The 21,239-nt window shown below is 39.7% G+C and overlaps 2 protein-coding genes across 2 annotated transcripts in view; one reads left to right on the plus strand and one right to left on the minus strand.

Annotated features, from left to right (window-relative positions):
- Positions 1–18: 18 nt before the first annotated feature.
- RpL27A (ribosomal protein L27A) lies at positions 19–1,502 on the minus strand. The gene is made up of 6 exons (XM_017907819.1): positions 1,439–1,502; positions 1,090–1,153; positions 890–987; positions 557–706; positions 331–467; positions 19–90 (listed from the first exon to the last, which is right to left on the minus strand). Exons 1-5 carry the CDS (start codon positions 1,439–1,441, stop codon positions 339–341), a joined length of 444 nt encoding a protein of 147 aa, XP_017763308.1. The 5' UTR covers positions 1,442–1,502; the 3' UTR covers positions 19–90; positions 331–338.
- A 461-nt stretch (positions 1,503–1,963) lies between these two features.
- Positions 1,964–21,239, plus strand: part of eIF5B (eukaryotic translation initiation factor 5B) — a 75,185-nt gene continuing 55,909 nt past the window's right edge. Inside the window, exons 1-14 of the mRNA XM_017907820.1 lie at positions 1,964–2,179; positions 3,009–3,337; positions 3,413–3,620; positions 3,733–4,065; positions 4,141–4,341; positions 4,420–4,871; positions 4,936–5,153; positions 5,235–5,437; positions 5,537–5,802; positions 5,900–5,981; positions 6,062–6,243; positions 20,161–20,237; positions 20,312–20,519; positions 20,672–20,767. Coding sequence (XP_017763309.1) covers positions 2,146–2,179; positions 3,009–3,337; positions 3,413–3,620; positions 3,733–4,065; positions 4,141–4,341; positions 4,420–4,871; positions 4,936–5,153; positions 5,235–5,437; positions 5,537–5,802; positions 5,900–5,981; positions 6,062–6,243; positions 20,161–20,237; positions 20,312–20,519; positions 20,672–20,767 — 2,889 coding nt within the window. The 5' untranslated portion in view covers positions 1,964–2,145. The remainder of the gene's footprint in view (positions 2,180–3,008; positions 3,338–3,412; positions 3,621–3,732; positions 4,066–4,140; positions 4,342–4,419; positions 4,872–4,935; positions 5,154–5,234; positions 5,438–5,536; positions 5,803–5,899; positions 5,982–6,061; positions 6,244–20,160; positions 20,238–20,311; positions 20,520–20,671; positions 20,768–21,239) is intronic.

Here is a 21,239-nt window from a genome sequence, read left to right on the forward strand (position 1 = left end):
TTTTTTTTTTTTTTGTTTTTTAATTACTGTGTTTTATTAAGAATATAAACATAGAATGTACAGTGGGCTTGTTCATCAAGATTTCAGCTTCTGAAATATGAAAAAAAAATAATGAATAATTTATTCATTAAAAAACTGAAATAATATTAAGATAGATTTTCTTATCAGATAGAACAATCTACATGGTGTTAAGTGTTGTACGCACTTTTCCGACCGCCCGTTCTTATTATCATCACTAACAATTTTACATTTTTTTGTATAACATCTCAATTTAAAAACGGGGATAGTATTTGCATTAAATACATTGAAATTACATTAAAACATATGTACCTGCATGTTTAAGCAGAGAGTACACAGACCCCTCCAACAGCCTTAACTTTGTCTTCTGCCAGTTTACTGAAAAATTTGGCTTTAACAATGACTGGCTGTTTAGGAAGTCGCCCTTTTCCTAGAAGTTTGTAATATCCCTGAAAAATTAAATACAAAATAGAGAAATAAATTTAATGTGCAAATTGTGAAAATATATACATGTATACTTATATTATTTGTAACTTACCGCTTTGACAAGATCAATTACTGGAACTTTATTTTCGGAATCCTTATATTTAAGTCTCGTTTGTTCAGAAACTAATGTCCATAACTTATCCAAATTTAAAGTAGGACACCATTTTGTATTACGTCTTAAGTGATAATTTCGCATACCCAGCTGTAAAATGAATTTAAAATTAAATACTAGTCATTTTCAATTAATACACATTTGATATTTGTACAATTCATCAAAATACTAGGTGCATTCAATTGAATTCAGTTCGCCAGTGAATAGTAAAATTATCATCATTTGATGCATGTTATTATAAATTCCTTATAAAAATATGACGAATATATTTACCTTCCCAAAATAACCAGGATGGTATTTGTCAAAGTTAATACGATGATGGTGTAAACCACCAGCATTACCACGTCCACCAGGATGTTTCCTGTGCTTACCTAAAATATAATATAATAATAATTAATTTAATGCTATTTAAACTTTAATTATTTTTATTAAAATAAAACTTGAATTTTACCATGATTTGTACAAGATCATACCTATACGCCCGTGTCCGTGGCTTACGTGCCCACGAAGTTTCCTGGTCTTCTTTTTATGTGTAGCCTATCAACAAAAAACAAAGTAAATAAATTATATTATAAAGTTATTTATACAAATTTAATAAATCTCAATGTTTTGTCATGAAGGTTATGTTTGTATCTTAACGTGAAACTGCAAAGTTATCAATAATTAGAATTAACATTTAATTATTCTACGAAAAAAATAATAATTTTAAAAGAATATTTAATAAATTTTGAGTAAAATTATAATTTTTATTATTTTATTTATACAAAGATGCTTTCAACAATCGCAGATTGCTGACAAGCAACTCAGATATCACAAACTCACCATCTTGATCGCAACGTAAAGAAAGAACACCGTTCGTTCTTTACCAAAATTGTTAACTTTTGCACTTCAGATGGCGTACGTGTGCTCTACCATTTAATCATAAAATAACTGTTAAGATAATAACAGAAACTACTAATAGTATAATATATATAAAAAATTTCAGCTTAACTTCTGTTAAATTAAGCTGTTAACTATCAATACCAGAAATAAGTTATTTTAAATTTTAAATTATACATAAACGAAAGAAACAATATACATACTTTGGTTAATTATTCAAATTTTCATGTAAACTACATTTTATGTTTTCCAGATTATTTTATATTTAAATATATTAACAAAGTATCTGTAGAAATTATATATTTCATGAAATGAAAGTTGAAATAATAATATGAGACGAATATTTCTTTTATCAATAATTATTGTCTTGAAACACTTGTCGCACATACGAAGTTAACTTTAATCTTCATGTAATGTACATCTTGCAAAATTGTAATGATATATGGTTTAGTTGTGCACATAGTTGTGCAAACCGGATTGAGAGGATAGGAGTTTGCAAGTTTCGTATAATTTATTTGTAATCGTTTCAAAATTACTTATATTTGGAAGCGATATTTAATCTGTTCATAAAAAGAATTTTATTAGTGAAACAATAACGAAATTATTAAAAAACTGAACGTACATCAGGAAAACCTTAAAAGTAGATCAAGATGCAGGAATCTCAACCGAAGAGAGGCAAGAAAGGTAAGGAAACAGTGACATAATTAATACATATATGTAATTGAATAAAAATAAAATAATAATACTTCGAATGTATACATATACGTTTATGTTTCAATTAAATTTTTATCATTTTTTCCTTATATGACGAATGTCGTCTGCTTTCACTTAACCTCAACTTAACCACTTTTGTGTTACATACGGAAAGGATAATAACGTACTTTTAGTTCTTTTTTAACATTTGTAATTTGGCAAATTGAAGCTTATCTCGTCTACCTTCTGTATTCATAAGAAGTTTCAAATTTTTAGTGATTTATAAAAATCATTATAATACTTTGGTATTATGGAACATATTTCATAACTTAAAAATAACATGATCTCTTATTTTTATTGAATATGAACTCACTTTGAATGGTGTAGATCACGTGTTAAATATTATATTTATTAAATGTTTAAGGAATGTATTGATTGCCAATTTCTGTATAAGGTGAAAGTTGCTTGGTTACAAATTAAATAGTGAAAGTTACAAACATTATGAATGCCACATACTGTTTCAAATACTTTGTTACTATAGTTAATAATTTTTTAAATAAAATATAAAAATTTGTTTTATTTGATCATTTATTATATATCAATCCATGTAATATACATATTGATGCACAAATGTAATTTTTTAATCAGTTTAATCATTTTTATAATATTTGAAGATAAACATTGATTTTTCATAATATAAAGAGCGGGCTGTGAATGTTTTCTTTATATAAGTATCTATAAGAAAATATTATAGATTATATAACATGTCGAAGTTATAATGGAATCAAAATATATTTTTACAACTCACATTTATATTTAGCCAGAAGAAAGCGTAATGATAGTGAAGAAGATATCGAAAAAGTTTTGGCCGAATTGGAATTGGAATATTCTGGACAAAAGGAGGAAGTCAAAGATAAGCCAGTCGAACCAAAACCTGAAGATGAAGACAAAAAGAAAAAAGGAAAGAAGGATAAGAAGAAAGAAAAAAATGAAATCATCGATATTAAAGAAGAGTTGAAGACTAGTGAAATCCTTGAAGCAAATGATATTGATGATGAGATGGAAAGTGGAACTGTAAAAACTGCTGCACAGAAGAAAAAGGAAAAGAAAGAAAGAGAAAAGCAAAAGAAACTTGCCCAGAAAAAAGCTGTATGTACTTTTAACTATTATGTTTGTTATATGTATAATATTATGATTTATTATATTTAAATTAATCAATGATAGGAAAGTGCTAAAAAAGGAGAAAATGAAGAAGGAAAGCCTGCAGATACAACAGAAAAACAAATAAAAAAGGAGCCAGAAGTAAAGGTATCGGAAACAAAAAGAGTAGAATTAAAGGAGATAAATGAAGCAGATGTTTCTGCAACTGGTGAAGGTGATGAGGGAAAAAAGAAGAAAAAGAAAGGCGCAAAAGAAGAACCAAAAGAGAAAGGTAACAAATAGTTTTATGATTCCTTTAGCTTAACAAATTAATGTAAGTTATATTTGTTAGGATATAACATTAATTTGTGTCTACATTTAGTATAATTAGATATGTGCAATAGGCAAAGGTCCTGGGAAGAAGACTATTGCTGCAATGCAAGAAGCTTTAAAGAAATTAAAGGAAGAAGAGGAGAGAATGAAACTAGAAGAAGAAGAAAGACTACGTCAAGAAGAATTGAGACAACAAGCTCATTTGGAACAACTAAGGCTTGAACAGGAACGAAAGGAAAGGAAAAAACTTAAAGAAAAGCAAAGAAAAGAAAGATTAAAGGCAGAGGGGAAACTTTTAACAACAAAACAAAAACAAGATAGAGCTAGAGCACAAGCTATGTTGAATGCGCTTAAAGCTCAAGGTTTAGATTTACCAGGTGTAGGGGAGAAGAAACCTAGACCAGGTAATTACAATACTCTGGCATAAGAAGTAATACTTATAGAAATAGATTTCAGTATGTAAAAAAATATCATTTTAGGAACTCGTATAAGACCGAACAAGGTAAAACAGCAAACGAGTGTCGATGAAAAAGACAATGAGAAAGTAGAAGAAAGTGTACCAGAGGCAGATAGAGTCGAAGTAGAAATTATAGATCAGCAGGTTAAGGAATTTGAAGAAAAGAAAGATGATGTCAAAGATTCATGGGATGCTGAATCTAGCGAAGATGAACAGGACGAAGGTATCAATTATGTATAATTACGAGTATGTTTTCAAACATATTCAATGAAACATTTTTTGATAGAAGATAATTTAATAGATAAATTAGATGATGTGCCAAAAGCTCCCAAAAAGATTAAGGATACATTTTTCTCACTGAAGAAGGAAAAGCAATCACAAATTGAAGAAAGTAAAAAAGAATCGTCGGAAAGTGAGTCAGAAAGCGAGAGTGGTAGTGAATCAGAGACAGAGGAAAGCGAAGATGACAGTGGGTTAGAAGACAAAGTATCGGATGCAGCAAAGAAAAAGGAACGAGTTAGAGAACGAATACATCTTCGGAGAATGGAAGCGGAAAAGAAAAGATCGTTAGATAATCTTAGAGCTGCTGTAGTATGCGTTTTAGGTCATGTCGATACTGGGAAAACAAAAATTCTCGACAAGTTGAGGAGAACGAATGTACAAGACGGTGAAGCAGGCGGTATAACACAACAAATTGGCGCCACAAATGTACCTATCGATGCTATTCGAGAATCAACGAAACACGTGAAAGGAGTAAGTTATTTTTTATATGCTGTATACATTGAACTCGTTAACAAAAAGTAATAATTTTTTGCAGTTTGCCGATAAGAAATTCAAAATACCTGGTCTTTTGATAATAGATACTCCTGGGCACGAATCTTTTAGCAATTTAAGAAATCGAGGATCTTCTCTGTGTGATATAGCGATATTAGTTGTAGATATTATGCACGGTTTAGAACCACAAACTATCGAAAGTCTTAATTTACTGAAGGCAAAGAAATGTCCTTTCATCGTAGCTTTAAATAAAATCGACAGGTACGAAATTTAAAATTAATCGCTACTGGCCCATGTAAATTAAATCCCAAAAAAATAACGGTAACCTGATCATTTTTACAGATTATACGATTGGCAAACTATGAACCGAAAAAATGTTCAGGATATCATAAAAAGCCAGTCTATTAATACACAGCGAGAGTTCGAAAAACATTCGAAAGATGTTATTTTGCAATTTGCTGAACAAGGCCTGAATGCAGCATTATATTACGAAAATGAAGATCCTAGAAGTTACGTATCCCTTGTTCCCACTAGTGCTATCACGGGTAAATATTACGTATTATATCCTTTTTGGATAATTCGTTGTTTCGACGTAATTTCATAAGAAATATATATCGTTATATATCGCATTATTTTTTGTCCAGGTGAGGGTATGGGTAATTTGTTATCGTTAATAGTCGATGCCTGCCAGGGTCCACTAGCTAAAAGACTCATGTACAGCGAAGAGCTTCAGGCTACTGTTTTGGAAGTGAAAGTATTGCCAGGTCTCGGAACTACGATAGATTGTATTCTAGTCAATGGAATGTTGAGAGAAGGCGAGACAATGATAGTAGCAGGAACCGATGGCCCTATAGTGACTCAAATCCGTTCACTTCTTATGCCACAACCGCTGAAAGAATTAAGAGTCAAAGTAAGCATTCGAATTTTGTTCGTAGCGTCTTTAAAATAAAAATAAATTTACGCTGAAACGTCTAACAATAACGCTTTCTTTATGTGATTAATTACAGAACGCGTACATCGAACATCGCGAGGTAAAAGCTGCTCAAGGAGTAAAAATTGCTGCGAAGGATTTAGAAAAAGCAATTGCGGGTAAGCAGTTTATCAAATTTGTCGTGTATCATTGTTAATAATACGAAGAAAAAAATCACCATTTGATATTTGGCAAATAGGATTGAATCTTCAAGTGGCACAAAAACCGGATGAAGTGGACGTCCTGAAAGAAGAAATCGCAAAGGAATTAGCCAGCGCTCTTGGAAATATTCGGCTCGCAGAACGAGGTGTTTACGTGCAAGCGTCAACTTTGGGTGCCCTCGAAGCATTATTGGACTTCCTGAAAAGTAGCCATATACCGGTGAGTTTCATTTACGTTACACGAGTTATTTGTGCAATATAGGTTATGTACTACTCGATTGAACATCGTTCGGTAACAGAAGCGACAAATCGATATTCGATAGATTGGAATCAAATCGATCGAGAAGTAGGAAACGTTTCAACACGTTAGGAAGTTCGTTGGAAAGAAACATTTTAGCTTTTCTTTTTTTTTTTTCATTTATTTGGAGAAGTTAGTGACGTGTGTTCGCGCGGGTTGAACGAAACTTCGCTAAATCTCCTGTGCAATGGCAGAACCATGAAATAGCGCTGAAAGCGTAAGCACGAAAGTAAACTGTGCAACCGGCAGAAAGATCGATGGTGAAGCGGACAGAGAGACCGAAAGCAAACTAATGGGTGAGAAAAAGATGCGCAGTGAGAGGAGTGAGACGAAAAGAGAGAGAGAAAGAGAGAGAAGAGCAGCAACGAACCACTTCCTTCTTAACAGTTTAGCAGGATACGACTCATTGGTCGCATACGGTGTTTGTAGTTGTGATCCATCGTGCTATCAGCCATGTTGTGCATCCGTGAGCACGCCTTATAGGTTTCCACAGGGTGTCTTGTATGTTTCGCGATTTTTCATCTCTACAACCTCGTCCTAAAACTAACGACCTATACGTTTCAAAGCATGTACCCGAAGCCAAGCTTTTACGAATTCATGGAATAGCAGGAAATTAACATTCCGAGGTATTATTCGTTTCACATCCTTCGTAAACACGCAACCTAACCTCTCATTATAATTTTAACGAGAAACCAAGTTTACAGGGAAATCGTGCTGCGATCCTCTAGATATACGACATACGATAGAGACGGAACAAGAGAGACCGAGAGAGCGAGTGAAAGGCAGAGAGAGAGAGAGAGAGAGGGAGAGAGAGAGAGAGAGAGATAAATAAAGATATAGCAAGGGAACGAAAAAGGGAGAAAGAAAAAGAGAGAGAGAGAGGTTTTCTCGTCGAAATATACCGGTAAAATGTTGGACGAGCAGCTGACGCGTTTCGTAGCGCGAATTCTCGGCATTATCATTGCCGTGACTCGTTCGATATTGTCCGAGCGTTTGGATGGTGGCTCGGCAGCGGTGCATCCAACTCGCAGCTCGCACGATAAAGAGGAAAAAAAGGAAAGAGAAAGAAGGAGAGGAAAAAAAGAAAAAAGGAAGCTACGATGGTTCGGTTCGAGGTAACGTCCGAAACGGCCTTAAGCCTGTCCTTCCTCGGATTATGAATGGGTTGCCCCCACCGTATCGTACGATCACGTGGCCCGTGACGTCAGGTTTTATCGCAGGCATACGCGACACACGCACGCATCCAGTCGTAAGTACGGTCCGTCACTCTACGGGCAATGCGGGTATGCTTTTACATATGGCATGCAGGAGGGAGTAGACACCAGCGGGGAACGGAGGCCAGGGGTGTAAGCTTCTCTCTTTCCATCTCACCTCTCTCCTCTTCTTCACTATCGCTTCTCTTCCTCTCCTTCTCCGTCACCCGGCATCCTCCTCCTCCGTCGCCACGGTTCTCTTTCTCAACGAGAAGGAGAAATCGTGGGGTTGGCGGGCTAAACTCACGGGCAGTATATAGAGATTCTCCGAGCAGGCCTCTCTTCTACCAACACAGAGACACGGACGCGTGTGGGCTGGAAAAAGGAATACGTGACCAACGTACAGGAAACTGCCCACACTCGGAGCAAAAGCACCGTGGGTGGACGGATCGACGAACGGGCGGACGTACGACTCGAATCGTAGCCCTGTGTGTCGGTTTATAAGGCGTGTGTTGCGCCAGAGATGAGACACGAATATCGCGCACCGTGCCGAGAGAATGCTCTATCGACTTTCAAATTGCCTGCACTCTTCCTTTTTTATTATCCTAATAATTATGATTATCGTTATTTATCTCTAGACCAACGAGTAGTCTAAGTCTGAGCGATTTTCCACGATGGAGTAGCCTTTCGTCTCAGCCCTGTCGAGGTGCTAATCCATTATCTGGAGTACCGTGTTACCGTATTCTTACCATATTAGCCGTTTGCATACTCTATTGCACCGAAGATGCCAGATGGTCGCCAGTTGACGAAGTTAGGAAGATCAATTTCGTTTTAATTAATTATAATTTGTTATTATAACCCTTTGTTGCAAACGCTGGTACGAATATAGCGATCAGTTCAATTACAGAGGTAATAACGATACAGTCAGGGACAAAATTATAATACAGGTATGAAAATCGGGTAACCGAGCTTTCATTGTCGTAAAATGATCTATGAGTGACAGATCCGAATTTGACAGAAGATATTTGAAGATAGAAACTAGGAAATGCTCGATGTGGAGATTAATTTTCCTTCGGTAACTTCCTTCACCATGACACAGGGTACCATTCTTCATCCGCAAAACCAAATTTGATTCGTCATCGTGTGATCTTTTGTTGCCAAGATGTATCGTCTCGAAGCTAGTCTATTTTTCACATCTGTGAGTAAAAGCATACATTTCTCATCGTCAGTAGGCTATCTTTTTGTCTCCGAGTGTACGATAAAATATAATAATCGCAATAATAATTGTATAATATAACGATATACGAAATAGAATTATAGAGGATGATTTTATTTTATGACATCGTAAAAGGTGTCGTTAATTTTGTATCATTTGTTGACACGGGAGACTTGAAAGACCGATATTTCGATCACGTTCGAAACACGTAATAGATGGCATTATTCGCGTCCTGTATCGAAGAGTAACTCGATTCTCATTTCTATCAGGCGTCATATAGTAATCCCGGGATCGAGGACCGAATGTGAAACTCGCGGTTTCTCATGAACGAATTCGATCCTGGTTTACATAAAATTTAACGTTGCTTCTCTTTCGTCGATCTCGCGGACAGTGTCGCAGCGAGACGCTTAATATTTACGAAGCGAGCCGCCTCGCTTCGGCTTCGAACGCATACGTACGCATATCCGCCCGATTATGACGGCGTTGGCGAATTGAAGATTCTCGCCGAGTATCTTCCTGTTCTCGTCCTGTTTAGACGAGCAGGATCGAAATAAATAGTTTAACCGGGACACGCGCTATTCTTCTTGGAACGAGCCGGGGACACGCGCATCGATTAATAATTACCCACCTTGTTCGTAACATGGTCACGTAGAAATTAACGTTTTACGCCTCGAACGAAAAGATTCTATTTAAAAAAAGCATAACATCGCGTAACATTTTCAATCGCATCCGATCGCACGGATCTCGAAGATCTTAAGCTCTTCCAGTCGTCAACAAGTCTCATAGTTACTTACAAGGGAAAAGAATTCTTTAACTTCACGAGTAAGCGTCCGTCGATTGTTCCAATTAACTCACTAGCGCCACCACGACTCGTATCTACAATAGTCTATCGTAAATATACCTCGTTGAACTATTTTCTAATTTTGCCGCTATAATCTTGCAGTTTTCTTGTTATTACCTATTGTTCGTGCTATATTGTCTTCACAAATTTTTCCGCCGTGCATTTCCAGTTGTTTTTGAATCGAACGACTTCCACGTCTTCGAATTAAAAATCTTGGACTTGTGCAATCATCATTGACGAGTCTCATAATTCCTCGAAGGGAAAAGAATTCTTTAACTTCACGAGTAAGCGTTCGTCGATTGTTCCATTTAACTCACTAGCGCCACCACGACTCGTATCTACAATAGTCTATCGTAAATATACCTCGTTGAAATATTTTCTAATTTTGCCGCTATAATCTTGCAGTTTTCTTGTTACTACTTGCACTGTAGCTCGTGCGATATTGTCTTCACAAATTTTTCCGTCGTGCACTTCCAATTATTTTCGAATCGAACGTCTTCTATCTCTTCGTATCGAAGATCTTAGACCTCTGCAATCGTCAGTGACGAGTCTCAGTTCCTCGAAGAAAAAGGAATTCTTTAACTTCACGAGTAAGCGTTCGTCGATTGTTCCATTTAACTCACTAGCGCCACCACGACTCGTATCTGCGATCGTTGAATTATTTTCTAACTTTACTGATATAATTTTGCAGTTTTCTTGTTATTACCTATTGCTCGTGCTATATTGTCTTTACAAATTTTTCCGCCGTGCAATTCCAGTTGTTTTCGAATCGAACGACTTCCACGTCTTTGAATTAAAAATCTTGGACTTGTGCAATCATCATTGGCGAGTCTCATAATTCCTCGAAGGGAAAAGAATTCTTTAACTTCACGAGTAAGCGTTCGTCGATTGTTCCATTTAACTCACTAGCGCCACCACGACCCGTATCTACGATCGTTGAATTATTTTCCAATTTTTTAAGAAAAAATTCGTTAGAAAAGGAAAAATAAAATAAGATTGCGCGACAGTTGCATTCCGTTCACGTTATCGAACGACTTGCACGAAGATCTTAGACCACTCGTCTCGTCCAAGGCTCTCTAATCGTTTCAAAGCCCCCGGTGATCGCTCGTGGATTTTTCAAAGCGGAGAAAACCGTGGTAAACCACTCGTCTCGTCCAAGACTCTAATCGTTTCAAAGCCCCCGGTGATCGCTCGTGGATTTTTCAAAGCGGAGAAAACCGTGGTCAGAGGACTGGCCTTCCGAATGGAGGAGAGCGGAAGGCAGGTAAATAAAAGTAGAACGCGTGAATTTTTCGAGGAGTCTGCGTGGCATAGTTGTGTTCCGTTGCACGGTGGAACTCGTGCCGAGCGGACGGAGGTGCAGCTCGCTCCTCTTCTGCAGCAGGAAAAGATGGCTCGTTTCCTCGCATTGTTTTTAACCGCGGTATATAAGCAGCTATACCGGGACATGGGAGCGGATATGCGGAGCGCGGACACGCGAGTGCACGCTCTGTCGGCCGTGTGCCGGCATCCTACGATGTACGCGTTTTCACGACGAGAGAAGCCGCTCGGAGATTACCGGCCTCTGAAAAGGAGAGAGAAATAAACGACGTTGACCGGCAATCTCGAAATCTTAACGGAAACTGATTAACGGATAGCGTTTAGTTGTTTTCTGTCAACTCGCCGGTACCACGCTGCGTATCTCGCTGATGCGTCCTCTATTCCAGCTTTTCCCTAGCTCGCGGCCAAACACCGCCAACGATGCTATTATGGTTAACGATGACAGATCTGCGTGGAAAATTTCGTTCGATTCTCGTTTTCATCGTTTCTCCAGATGCAAGATCGAAGAGCGGAAACGAACGTGGCGATCCGCTCGGGCTGGCCGGTCGACTCGCGGCGCGGACTGGATCCTCTTAAACTCTCCTATTCGTGGAATTTCACAGTCGATGTCGTTCGACTGACTAGCCTCTTCCCTTCGGCCTGGTGTCGTAAAGCAAGAAGCGACGAGTCGTACGGGTGCCTTCGAGGTAACCGGTAATCGATGACAGCGCCGCTGCTAACGGGTAGGCGAACGAAAAATGGGAAAAAAGGGAAAAAGGGGAAAGAGAAGGGGGGAAGGAAAGGAAAAAATGGGAAGAAATAAAAGCGGAGAATGCTGCGTGCGTCTGCGATGCAAAGCAATTTCAATTAGCGACCAGTCGTTCCCTCGTTTCTTCCACTTTGTTACATGCGGTAGATGTTTATCGAATTTCGTTTCCACCACTTAACACGGTATAATTATACGAAAGTGGAAAATTATTTGATGCTATTTATATGTACCGGCTCGCAAACACCGTGTCGAACCAGCAATTATTCGCGCGCGCGCGTACTAGCCGTTTTCTACCATCGCGGGTCTAAGCGGCGATCAACTTTTTCATCGGGAGACACCATGGATGGGCACCATGGTGCTACAGCCACGGGTATAGACCGAGTAAAGACCGGGGTTTAACCCGTTTTAATGTTAAGTTGCACTCCATGTCCCGTTTCATTCCAATTCTTCCTAATTTTTCCTAACGAGACATGTCTCTTGTTGGATTATTCTCTTCACTGATGATTTAAACTCTATAGCAATTCTAGAACGATCAATGGATAGATCAAATATGGGTAGTGATATTGGCAAATGACAATGCAATACCGAGTGTAGCCATGAACACAATGCTATAGCCATAAGTATTTTATTAAGCCATTAATCTGGTGCTACGACTTGATTCGTCAAGCATTTATCGACATAGGTGCGTTTTTAATTAAAAACTGTTTCCATGTAAAAGGTCCAGTCCAAAATTGCGAATTTCCAAATTTAATTTTCTGAAATACCAAGTCCCAAACGAAGAGAAGTCATTCTATACGTTCTCTAGGTATCTTCTTACGTGGAATAGCTATCTCTTGAGACACCCTGTACATTTCACGAATCAGAGCAGCCTCGAGATAACGTATGTTACTAACGTACGTAAACGAAAGATTTTATTTCGTATTAATTCAAGAAAAGAAATAATTTCATAAATTCATTATAGTCAGTTGAACAAAACCTGGAAACGGTAGTCTCGGTATCTTTAGCATTGTAAAATTCCGCGTTACAGGGAGTCTAGTGTATTACATTATACCACGCAAATGTTACAAGTCATAACTTCGTTATTAACGCATTTACGATAAAATGCCGAAGGCGGGGAATAATTGGTTCGAGGAGCGCTGCACGCGTTAGGCCCCTAGGTGCTTTTCGAACGTAGCACGGGTGCAGTGTAATGGAGATGCGCCTGAACGTTTGAACATCTTCGGTAAATCATAGTTTTCACGTAGGATGAACAGAGGAATCGACCCGTGTCACGAAAATCACGAGTTTTAGTTAGAAACGAGCATGCAATTGGTAGGTGCCCTGACAAATGCACACTTTGCAAGAATTGCTCTCCTCTTTTGGAATTTTTGGAAATGGTTTGTTCATAAGTTGCAATATTCACGTAGTCCACCCTGTATAGAGGAAAGATACGTCACTAAATGAAGGTGCCACGAAAAACACGAGTTTTCGCTAAAAACAAGCATGCAATTGGTAGGTGCCCTAACAAATGCACACTTTGCAAGAATTGCTCTCCTCTTTCGGAATTTTTGGAAATGGTTTGTTCATAAGTTGCAATATTCACGTAGTCCACCCTGTATAGAGGAAAGATACGTCATTAAATGAAGGTGCCACGAAAAACACGAGTTTTCGCTAAAAACAAGCATGCAATTGGTAGGTGCCCTAACAAATGCACACTTTGCAAGAATTGCTCTCCTCTTTCGGAATTTTTGGAAATGGTTTGTTCATAAGTTGCAATATTCACGTAGTCCACCCTGTATAGAGGAAAGATACGTCATTAAATGAAGGTGCCACGAAAAACACGAGTTTTCGCTAAAAACAAGCATGCAATTTGTAGGTGCCCTAACAAATGTACATTTTGCAAGAATTGCTCTTCTCTTTTGGAACTTTTGGAAGTGACCTGTTCAGGATTTGTAACATCCACGTGGTCCACCCTGTATAGAGGAAAGGTACGTCATCAAATGGAGGTTGATACCCAAGGTAGACCTACCTAGGTCGATACCTTCGCTGTGCACTCGTCAATGACCTCGAACGCGACTTGAACCACAAAGGGTTAACAGATTCATAAGTTTAATAAATTAGAATTTCCTTGTTCGGGAAACGTTCCGCGGTTATGACAAGAGGCTGAAGAGGATCCGTGCCCTATTTTGTCCTCCGTCATTTCCCTCTTGCACCCTCTTTCACCTTTCAACACCCTCCTTCATCGATAGCATCTGTCGAATTTGCTCGCGAATTTCCAACCTTTCACGTCCAGTTCGATGCTTCAGATTGGTCTAGTGACTTTTCCATGCCCGAATTCGTCTGTTGTCCACTAGAAAGAGGGACACCCGCGAAATTCCAACTGGTTTGCTTTCGATTCCAGTTCTCGTTCTTCAGCAGGAGAAATGTTCCTTCATTCGTCGTTTTCGTTTCCGTCGAACGTCCTTTCCACGTTTATTTCCGTATTGAAAAGCTGCGGTCTCGAAAATATCCCGGGCTTCAGGGAACCATCCGAGTGGCGAGGATTATTATCGTTACGCGTTTCGCGGAAAGCGTAACGCATTTCCTTGAACTTGCTCGATTTTCCACGCGTTACCCGTTCCTTTCGCTATTCTCGGCACACCGGTCTTCCCCTCTCCCTGTTTCCTTCTTCTTCCCTTTTTTCCTATTTTTCTCCCCTTTTTTCCGTCTCGTTTGACACGTATCATCCGACGCGATCGTTAATTGCATTCCTCAGCAGCGGTGCCTCTCTCATCCTCGTTGACCACCTCCCACGCTACACCTTTTTTCGCCTCTCTCTCTTTTTCATTCATCCGGTCCTACACGCTCGGTCCTTTTACCTTATTCCAGCGGATGGTATCGCAATTCAGCGTTCATCAATGAAACATGACTAGCTCTCGGTGTTTCGGTGAGTAGGCTCATTTATCGAGCGGCCTTCTAATTGGCCCGCGTTTTTCTTTCCTTTTTCCCCCCCGTTCATCTCTGCCGGTTCATTCATTACGTAAAGGTCACGGGTTTCAGCGAGTTTACGCCGCTGTTGTCTGGCTTAAAGGGTCGTTCATAACGACTCTTCGATTTCCCATTAACCCTTTCGCTGCAACGTCAAAATCGCGAGTTTCGCTCAGGACGCCATGGAAATATTTTTATTATTCGAAGCATATAATGGCAAAATGACAATAAATTAGTGATCAAGGACAACATTCTTATCCAATGGAGCGTTTATCTTATTCGCAGTCACGGTTGACCACAAATGGCGCTTTGGTAACGTTTGACAGTCAGCTAACTGTCAATTTTCGTACAATTTTCGCAATTGCAAGTAGTCCAAGCGCTCCAGACACCAATGACCACCATGGCGTTGCAGGAGAAACCGTGGTCGGTCATATACGACCAACGTGACAGTCAAAGTGTCAAGTCGATTGCATTTTCGAGTGCCAAAATGGCGAAGAAATATGTCGGAAGGCAGAAAAGATAGAGCATATGGTTAACTAACGTTTCATATTTTGTAGCGAGGTGATATTTCGAAGAAGGATACCTAATTCTTCAATTTCCCAATTAGTTGTCATAAATTTCACGGTGTTAATCGTGTTCGGTCTTTACTCCTTTGACTGCCACGTCGAAATCACGAAATATTTTTATTATTCGAAGCATATAATGGCAAAATGACAATAAATTAGTGATAAAGGACAATATTCTTACCCAATGGAGCGTTTATGTTATTGGCAGCCACGGTTGACCACAAGTGGCGCTTTGGTAACGTTTGACAGTCAACTAACTGTCAATTTTCGTACAATTTTCGCAATTGCAAGTAGTCCAAGCGCTCCAGTCACCAATAACCACTATGGCGTTGCAGGAGAAACCGTGGTCGGTCATATACGACCAACGTGACAGTCAAAGTGTCAAGTCGATTGCATCTTCGAGTGCCAAAATGGCGAAGAAATATGTCGGAAGGCAGAGAAGATAGAGCATATGGTTAACTAACGTTTCATATTTTCTAGCGAGGTGATATTTCGAAGAAGGATACCTAATTCTTCAATTTCCCAATTAGATGTCATCAATTTCACGGTGTTAATCGTGTTCGGTCTTTACTCCTTTGACTGCCACGTCGAAATCACGAAATATTTTTATTATTCGAAGCATATAATGGCAAAATGACAATAAATTAGTGATCAAGGACAATATTCTTATCCAATGTAGCGTTTATCTTATTGGCAGTCACGGTTGACCACAAGTGGCGCTTTGGTAACGTTTGACAGTCAACTAACTGTCAATTTTCGTACAATTTTCACAATTGCAAGTAGTCCAAGCCACCAATAACCACTATGGCGTTGCAGGAGAAACCGTGGTCGGTCATATACGACCAACGTGGCAGTCAAAGTGTTAACGTGGCTTTAATATTGGCAGCACCTCTCACCGTGGAATCGAAATCGCTATCATAGTCGTAGACTGGCCGGAGGACGGACGTGTTCGGAATGGTGAGCGAGTCGCACGCGCGTAGGTATGCTAATCGCGGTCTTGTTTACAAATAATAAGAGTGGAAAACAATGACGTAGGTGCGGCGGAATGCCGGGTATTTACGTGGCCGAGAGCGCCGGTCTCGCTATGGTGGTCCAGGGAAAAAAGCGCCGCGTATCTCGTCCTAATATCGGAACGCGACGACGCACCGGAAGTCTTAAAAAGCCGTCTTATCTGAAAAAAATGCCCGGCAACGTATCATCTTCTACTCGTCCTGTTTCCACCGTCCCCCTCTCTGCCCCTTGCCGTCTGCCTTTGATGAATGATTATCGGCCCGCCGCTCGTCTCAACTCGAAAATTAGCTCGTAAATGTAGCTACTGTTGCGCGACCACTTTATCCGCTGGCAATTAGTCGTACATTATCGTTCAAAAGTTCTGCTATCTTAATGGGACCGAATCCTTAACACTAGAAGCCACGGGCCAGCCGAAATTCAGGCTTTTTCTTCGCCCTGATGCCGAGAACGCACGGCTGCCTTCTCTTGGGAATTTCGGGAAGGAAATCCAAACGATTAGCGTACATGGAAGTAACCGTATTCAGTTGCATAGCAATTGGATGTATGAAGTTTAATGGAAGCGAAATGTATACACTTTATATGCGAATATATAAAGAAAAACGAGAGTCTTTATCACACCATTGATAAAGGGTTTGAGAGTGAGAGCAGCGAGAGACAACAGGCCCTTTTAAACCCCAAAAACCGACCCCTTCATGCCTGCATAGTATCTTGAGGTCTAAAGGTCGGTATTGGCCTGCAACCTCTAAGAGGTCTGTCACCATGCATAGGCTAATTTCCAACAATATGTATATCGTAGTTATTTTACTGTTAGAACCCATAGTCCCAATAATTGCAGAGAGGAAAATTCTGGGATCATTCTTTTCCATTGAATTGGTATATATATATTCTCTTTTATAGACCCCCCTAAGACACATCTGCGGCTGTACCCAGCTCCTGCCCCTTAGCCCAGAGCCCCAACTCCCATCGAATATTTAGATAAACATTCGTTCTAGGAACTTATATCTTATAAACTAGATTGATTTTTGACTACAGCTAAACTTATCTTTTCAACAGCAATTGCTAAAAATATTATACCTGTTTTTAGAAAAATTAACGTCGACTGTAATTAATATATTTTCTTATCGTACCACTGAAATTACTATTATCTATGTATGCCTATTATGTTTAGGTACCCATTAAAGATCGGTAATTCTAGTGTTAATCCCGACATATATGTATAAGGAATTGGGTGTTTGATATTAATAATAAATTTGATATATTAATTATGCCTTTGCACTCGAGAGGCTCCCTTCAGTCGCCATTTTGATCAGAACCTAAAGATCGATGTTAACTAATATATCAAATTTAAAATTACCCAACGATGCGTGCAATGTTGAAGTAAAATAATTCTACGTCTTAATTTACATACGATTTCATATTTACCGTTTTAAAAATATCGTCGATATTTACGAATATTTAAATATCGAATTGCTATCTTTTTGTAACGAAAAATTCGCCGAGTGTAAAGGGTTAATTAATCTAGTCGTATTTTCTCTTTCGAGAAAATTAATTAAACAAATTCTCTTTTAAGGAGGACATTTCCAAAAAGCAGGATTTACTTTTAAATTAACTTGATTTAATTTAATTCTTTACTTAAAATCATGAATTTTCCGTACTTATGTATCTATCAGAATTCTTTTTACCTACGATTGCTCACGAAAGTATACCAAAACTCGTGTTTCGAAATTTAAGAATCGAAACACACCCCTAGAATAATACTATACCAAATTTTACAAAAATAGTAAAATTGTGAAAAATCTAACTATTAATATAGTCTTCATAAAACGTTGAATGCGAATATATCTTTTAAAATATTCACTCTCGTGAATTATTCCAGTCTCAGTCTATGTTAATTACCTACTCCATTTCTGCGCGTTCGCATACTTTTATGGTCCCCATAAACCATATATTCGCATTCCATATCCGACCTATTCCATACTTGTCTTTCGAACTTTCTAAATCTTTAACCCACACATTTTCACCTCTCCTAGGTATACAGTATAGTTGAAAAAATTATTTAGCTATGTCTCGTTTGTCAGACACTTTCGTGACGTTACCGTCGCAAATCTTGCTTTCAATTACCCATCCTCGAGTAATTTACCTTTTAACCTCGGCTGATGCGTTCGTACATTGGAGGTATTGTCTCGATAGCCGTGGTTCTAGCCCGCGAAATAGCTTGTTTGTAGGTGCATCGGCGCGTTTATTTCTACGTTGTCGTGTCTCGTCGCATCGGCCAGCCGAATCCGGACAGCATGCGTCACTAGTTATTTTTGCGGCCAAACAGACACACGCTTGCACGCATAGCGTTCCACTGTATTTATGTTACGGTGACAGTGGTTTATGCTTTACCTTAATATTTTGTTTTCCTTCCAAGTACGGAACTCCGCTACCTCCGAGCCGAGAAGTTCCCTTTTAAACGTGGCCGCGACTCCACGCGAGGAGACATGTCTCTCTCACCTGCCGTTTCGATTATTCGCGACGAAAGCTAGGTGCCACGACTCGACAACTGTGCGAAAATTCGAATACTCTTGCGAATCTTTCGAGTTGACACATGGACGATCTCAGAGACGTCAAAAATCGTATTCTATGTTTGAAATCTTGACAAAAGTAGAGGGCTACTTAGACAACAGAGAATTAGACGTGTCTTTCGATCAGTTGATGGTAGAGGATTGCATCTACGTGGGTTAATTGTAGCTGAGCTGAGAAGTTCCCTATTAAACGTGAACTCGACTTCAAGCGAGGACATGTCTCTCTCACCTGCCGTTTCGATTATTCGCGACGAAAGCTAGGTGCCACGACTCGACAACTGTGCGAAAATTCGAATACTCTTGCGAATCTTTCGAGTTGACACATGGACGATCTCAGAGACGTCAAAAATCGTATTCTATGTTTGAAATCTTGACAAAAGTAGAGGGCTACTTAGACAACAGAGAATTAGACGTGTCTTTCGATCAGTTGATGGTAGAGGATTGCATCTACGTGGGTTAATTGCAGCTGAGCTGAGAAGTTCCCTATTAAACGTGAACTCGACTTCAAGCGAGGACATGTCTCTCTCACCTGCCGTTTCGATTATTCGCGACGAAAGCTAGGTGCCACGACTCGACAACTGTGCGAAAATTCGAATACTCTTGCGAATCTTTCGAGTTGACACATGGACGATCTTAGAGACGTCGAAAATCGTCTTCCGTCTTTGAAATCTTGACAAAAGTAGGGGGCTACTTAGACAACAGAGAATTAGACGTGTCTTTCGATCAGTTGATGGTAGAGGATTGCATCTACGTGGGTTAATTGCGGCCGAGCTGAGAAGTTCCCTATTAAACGTGAACTCGACTTCAAGCGAGGACATGTCTCTCTCACCTGCCGTTTCGATTATTCGCGACGAAAGCTAGGTGCCACGACTCGACAACTGTGCGAAAATTCGAATACTCTTGCGAATCTTTCGAGTTGACACATGAACGGTCTCAGAGACGCCAAAAATCGTATTCTATGTTTGAAATCTTGACAAAAGTAGGGGGCTACTTAGACAGCAGAGAATTAGACGTGTCTTTCGATCAGCTGATGGTAGAGGATTGCATCTACGTGGGTTAATTGCAGCTGAGCTGAGAAGTTCCCTATTAAACGTGGACTCGACTTCAAGCGAGGACATGTCTCTCTCACCTGCCGTTTCGATTATTCGCGACGAAATCTAGGTGCCACGACTCGACAACTGTGCGAAAATTCGAATACTCTTGCGAATCTTTCGAGTTGACACATGGACGATCTCAGAGACGTCAAAAATCGTATTCTGTCTTTGAAATTTTGACAAAAGTCGCCCTCTACTTAGGCAACTAGGTGATAAAGGATTACAGTCTCTGTGGGTTAATTATTTATTATTCCGAATAATTTATGGACTCCAAGATCACGAACCAAGTATGCAATCCAATAGTCAGTTTGCTAAAAGACTTCTCTTCCGTTTTCAGTATGCTGGAATACGCATCGGATCCGTAGTGAAGAAGGACGTGATGAAGGCCTCAATCATGTTGGAGCACGATAGCCAGTGAGTATCTCTGTACCAATTTAGGTACGTCCTAGACCGCACGTTTCACGTGATCGACGTGGTCTCGTTCACAGATACGCGACGATCCTCGCGTTCGACGTGAAGATCGAAAGAGAGGCTCAGGAACTGGCTGACTCTCTCGGCGTGAAGATCTTCCAGGCAGACATCATCTATCATCTGTTCGATAAATTCACGGCTTACAGGGAAGAGCTGAAGCAACGGAAACGGGACGAGAACAAGCACATCGCCGTGTTCCCTTGCAAACTTCGTGTCTTGCCGCAGGTATGTACCTCTGGGTTTCTTTACCTCTATTTATCTCTATTTATCGAGTAACAAAGCTGGATCAAAGTCGATCATCACTTGGGAAGGCTATTTTCCAATACTATGACGTTTGTTGACGATTCCCGTTCTTAAAAGACTATCTTTCGTTGCAGTACATCTTCAACTCCCGTGATCCGATCGTGATGGGCGTGATGGTGGAAGCAGGGATCGTGAAGGAAGGAACACCGCTTTGCGTTCCCAGCAAAGACGTGAGTATTCGACACCTCTTCGCCCGTTTACTCGCCTCGTTACGCTTTTCTCAGACCCAGAGTACGCTGTACGTTATCAGAAATGGCTCTACGCGGCGCTGCATATGAGGCATACAAATCGAAGGGAAGTTCTGTCGCGCGAACATAATTGCACTGCGAAAAAGTGCGGTCGGGAATTAATTTAGAGTCCCGTCACGGTAACCGCGTGTCTCTTTTCCCTCGTCGCCTTTGAATACGATTATCGGCGAATTCGAGTCGAATCCTTAAGGGGCTCTGCGGTTGGAACACTCGCGAGCGCTATTTGCCAGCGCGTAGGTGAACTCGTTCGAGGGAAATACGGTTCAGTCCAGTTGCTCGATCGATCGCCTCGATCAAACGGCTAAATGCATAAGCCTTACCTCGCCGGTTTCCTCCAGTTTCTTTCCCTTTCCCGTAGGTGTGACTGGCTCCAAGCTCGCCATTTTTCTAGCCT

This window comes from Eufriesea mexicana, unplaced genomic scaffold (assembly GCF_001483705.2).
Source record: "Eufriesea mexicana isolate 0111107269 unplaced genomic scaffold, ASM148370v2 scaffold9187, whole genome shotgun sequence".
NCBI classification, from domain to species: Eukaryota; Metazoa; Arthropoda; class Insecta; order Hymenoptera; family Apidae; genus Eufriesea; species Eufriesea mexicana.

Coding starts and splice junctions, on each gene's coding strand:
- RpL27A (XM_017907819.1), bottom strand. Junction 707..889: donor ATCCTGGTTATTTTGGGAAG/GTAAATATATTC, acceptor TTCATTTTACAG/CTGGGTATGCGAAATTATCA. Junction 468..556: donor TAATTGATCTTGTCAAAGCG/GTAAGTTACAAA, acceptor TTAATTTTTCAG/GGATATTACAAACTTCTAGG.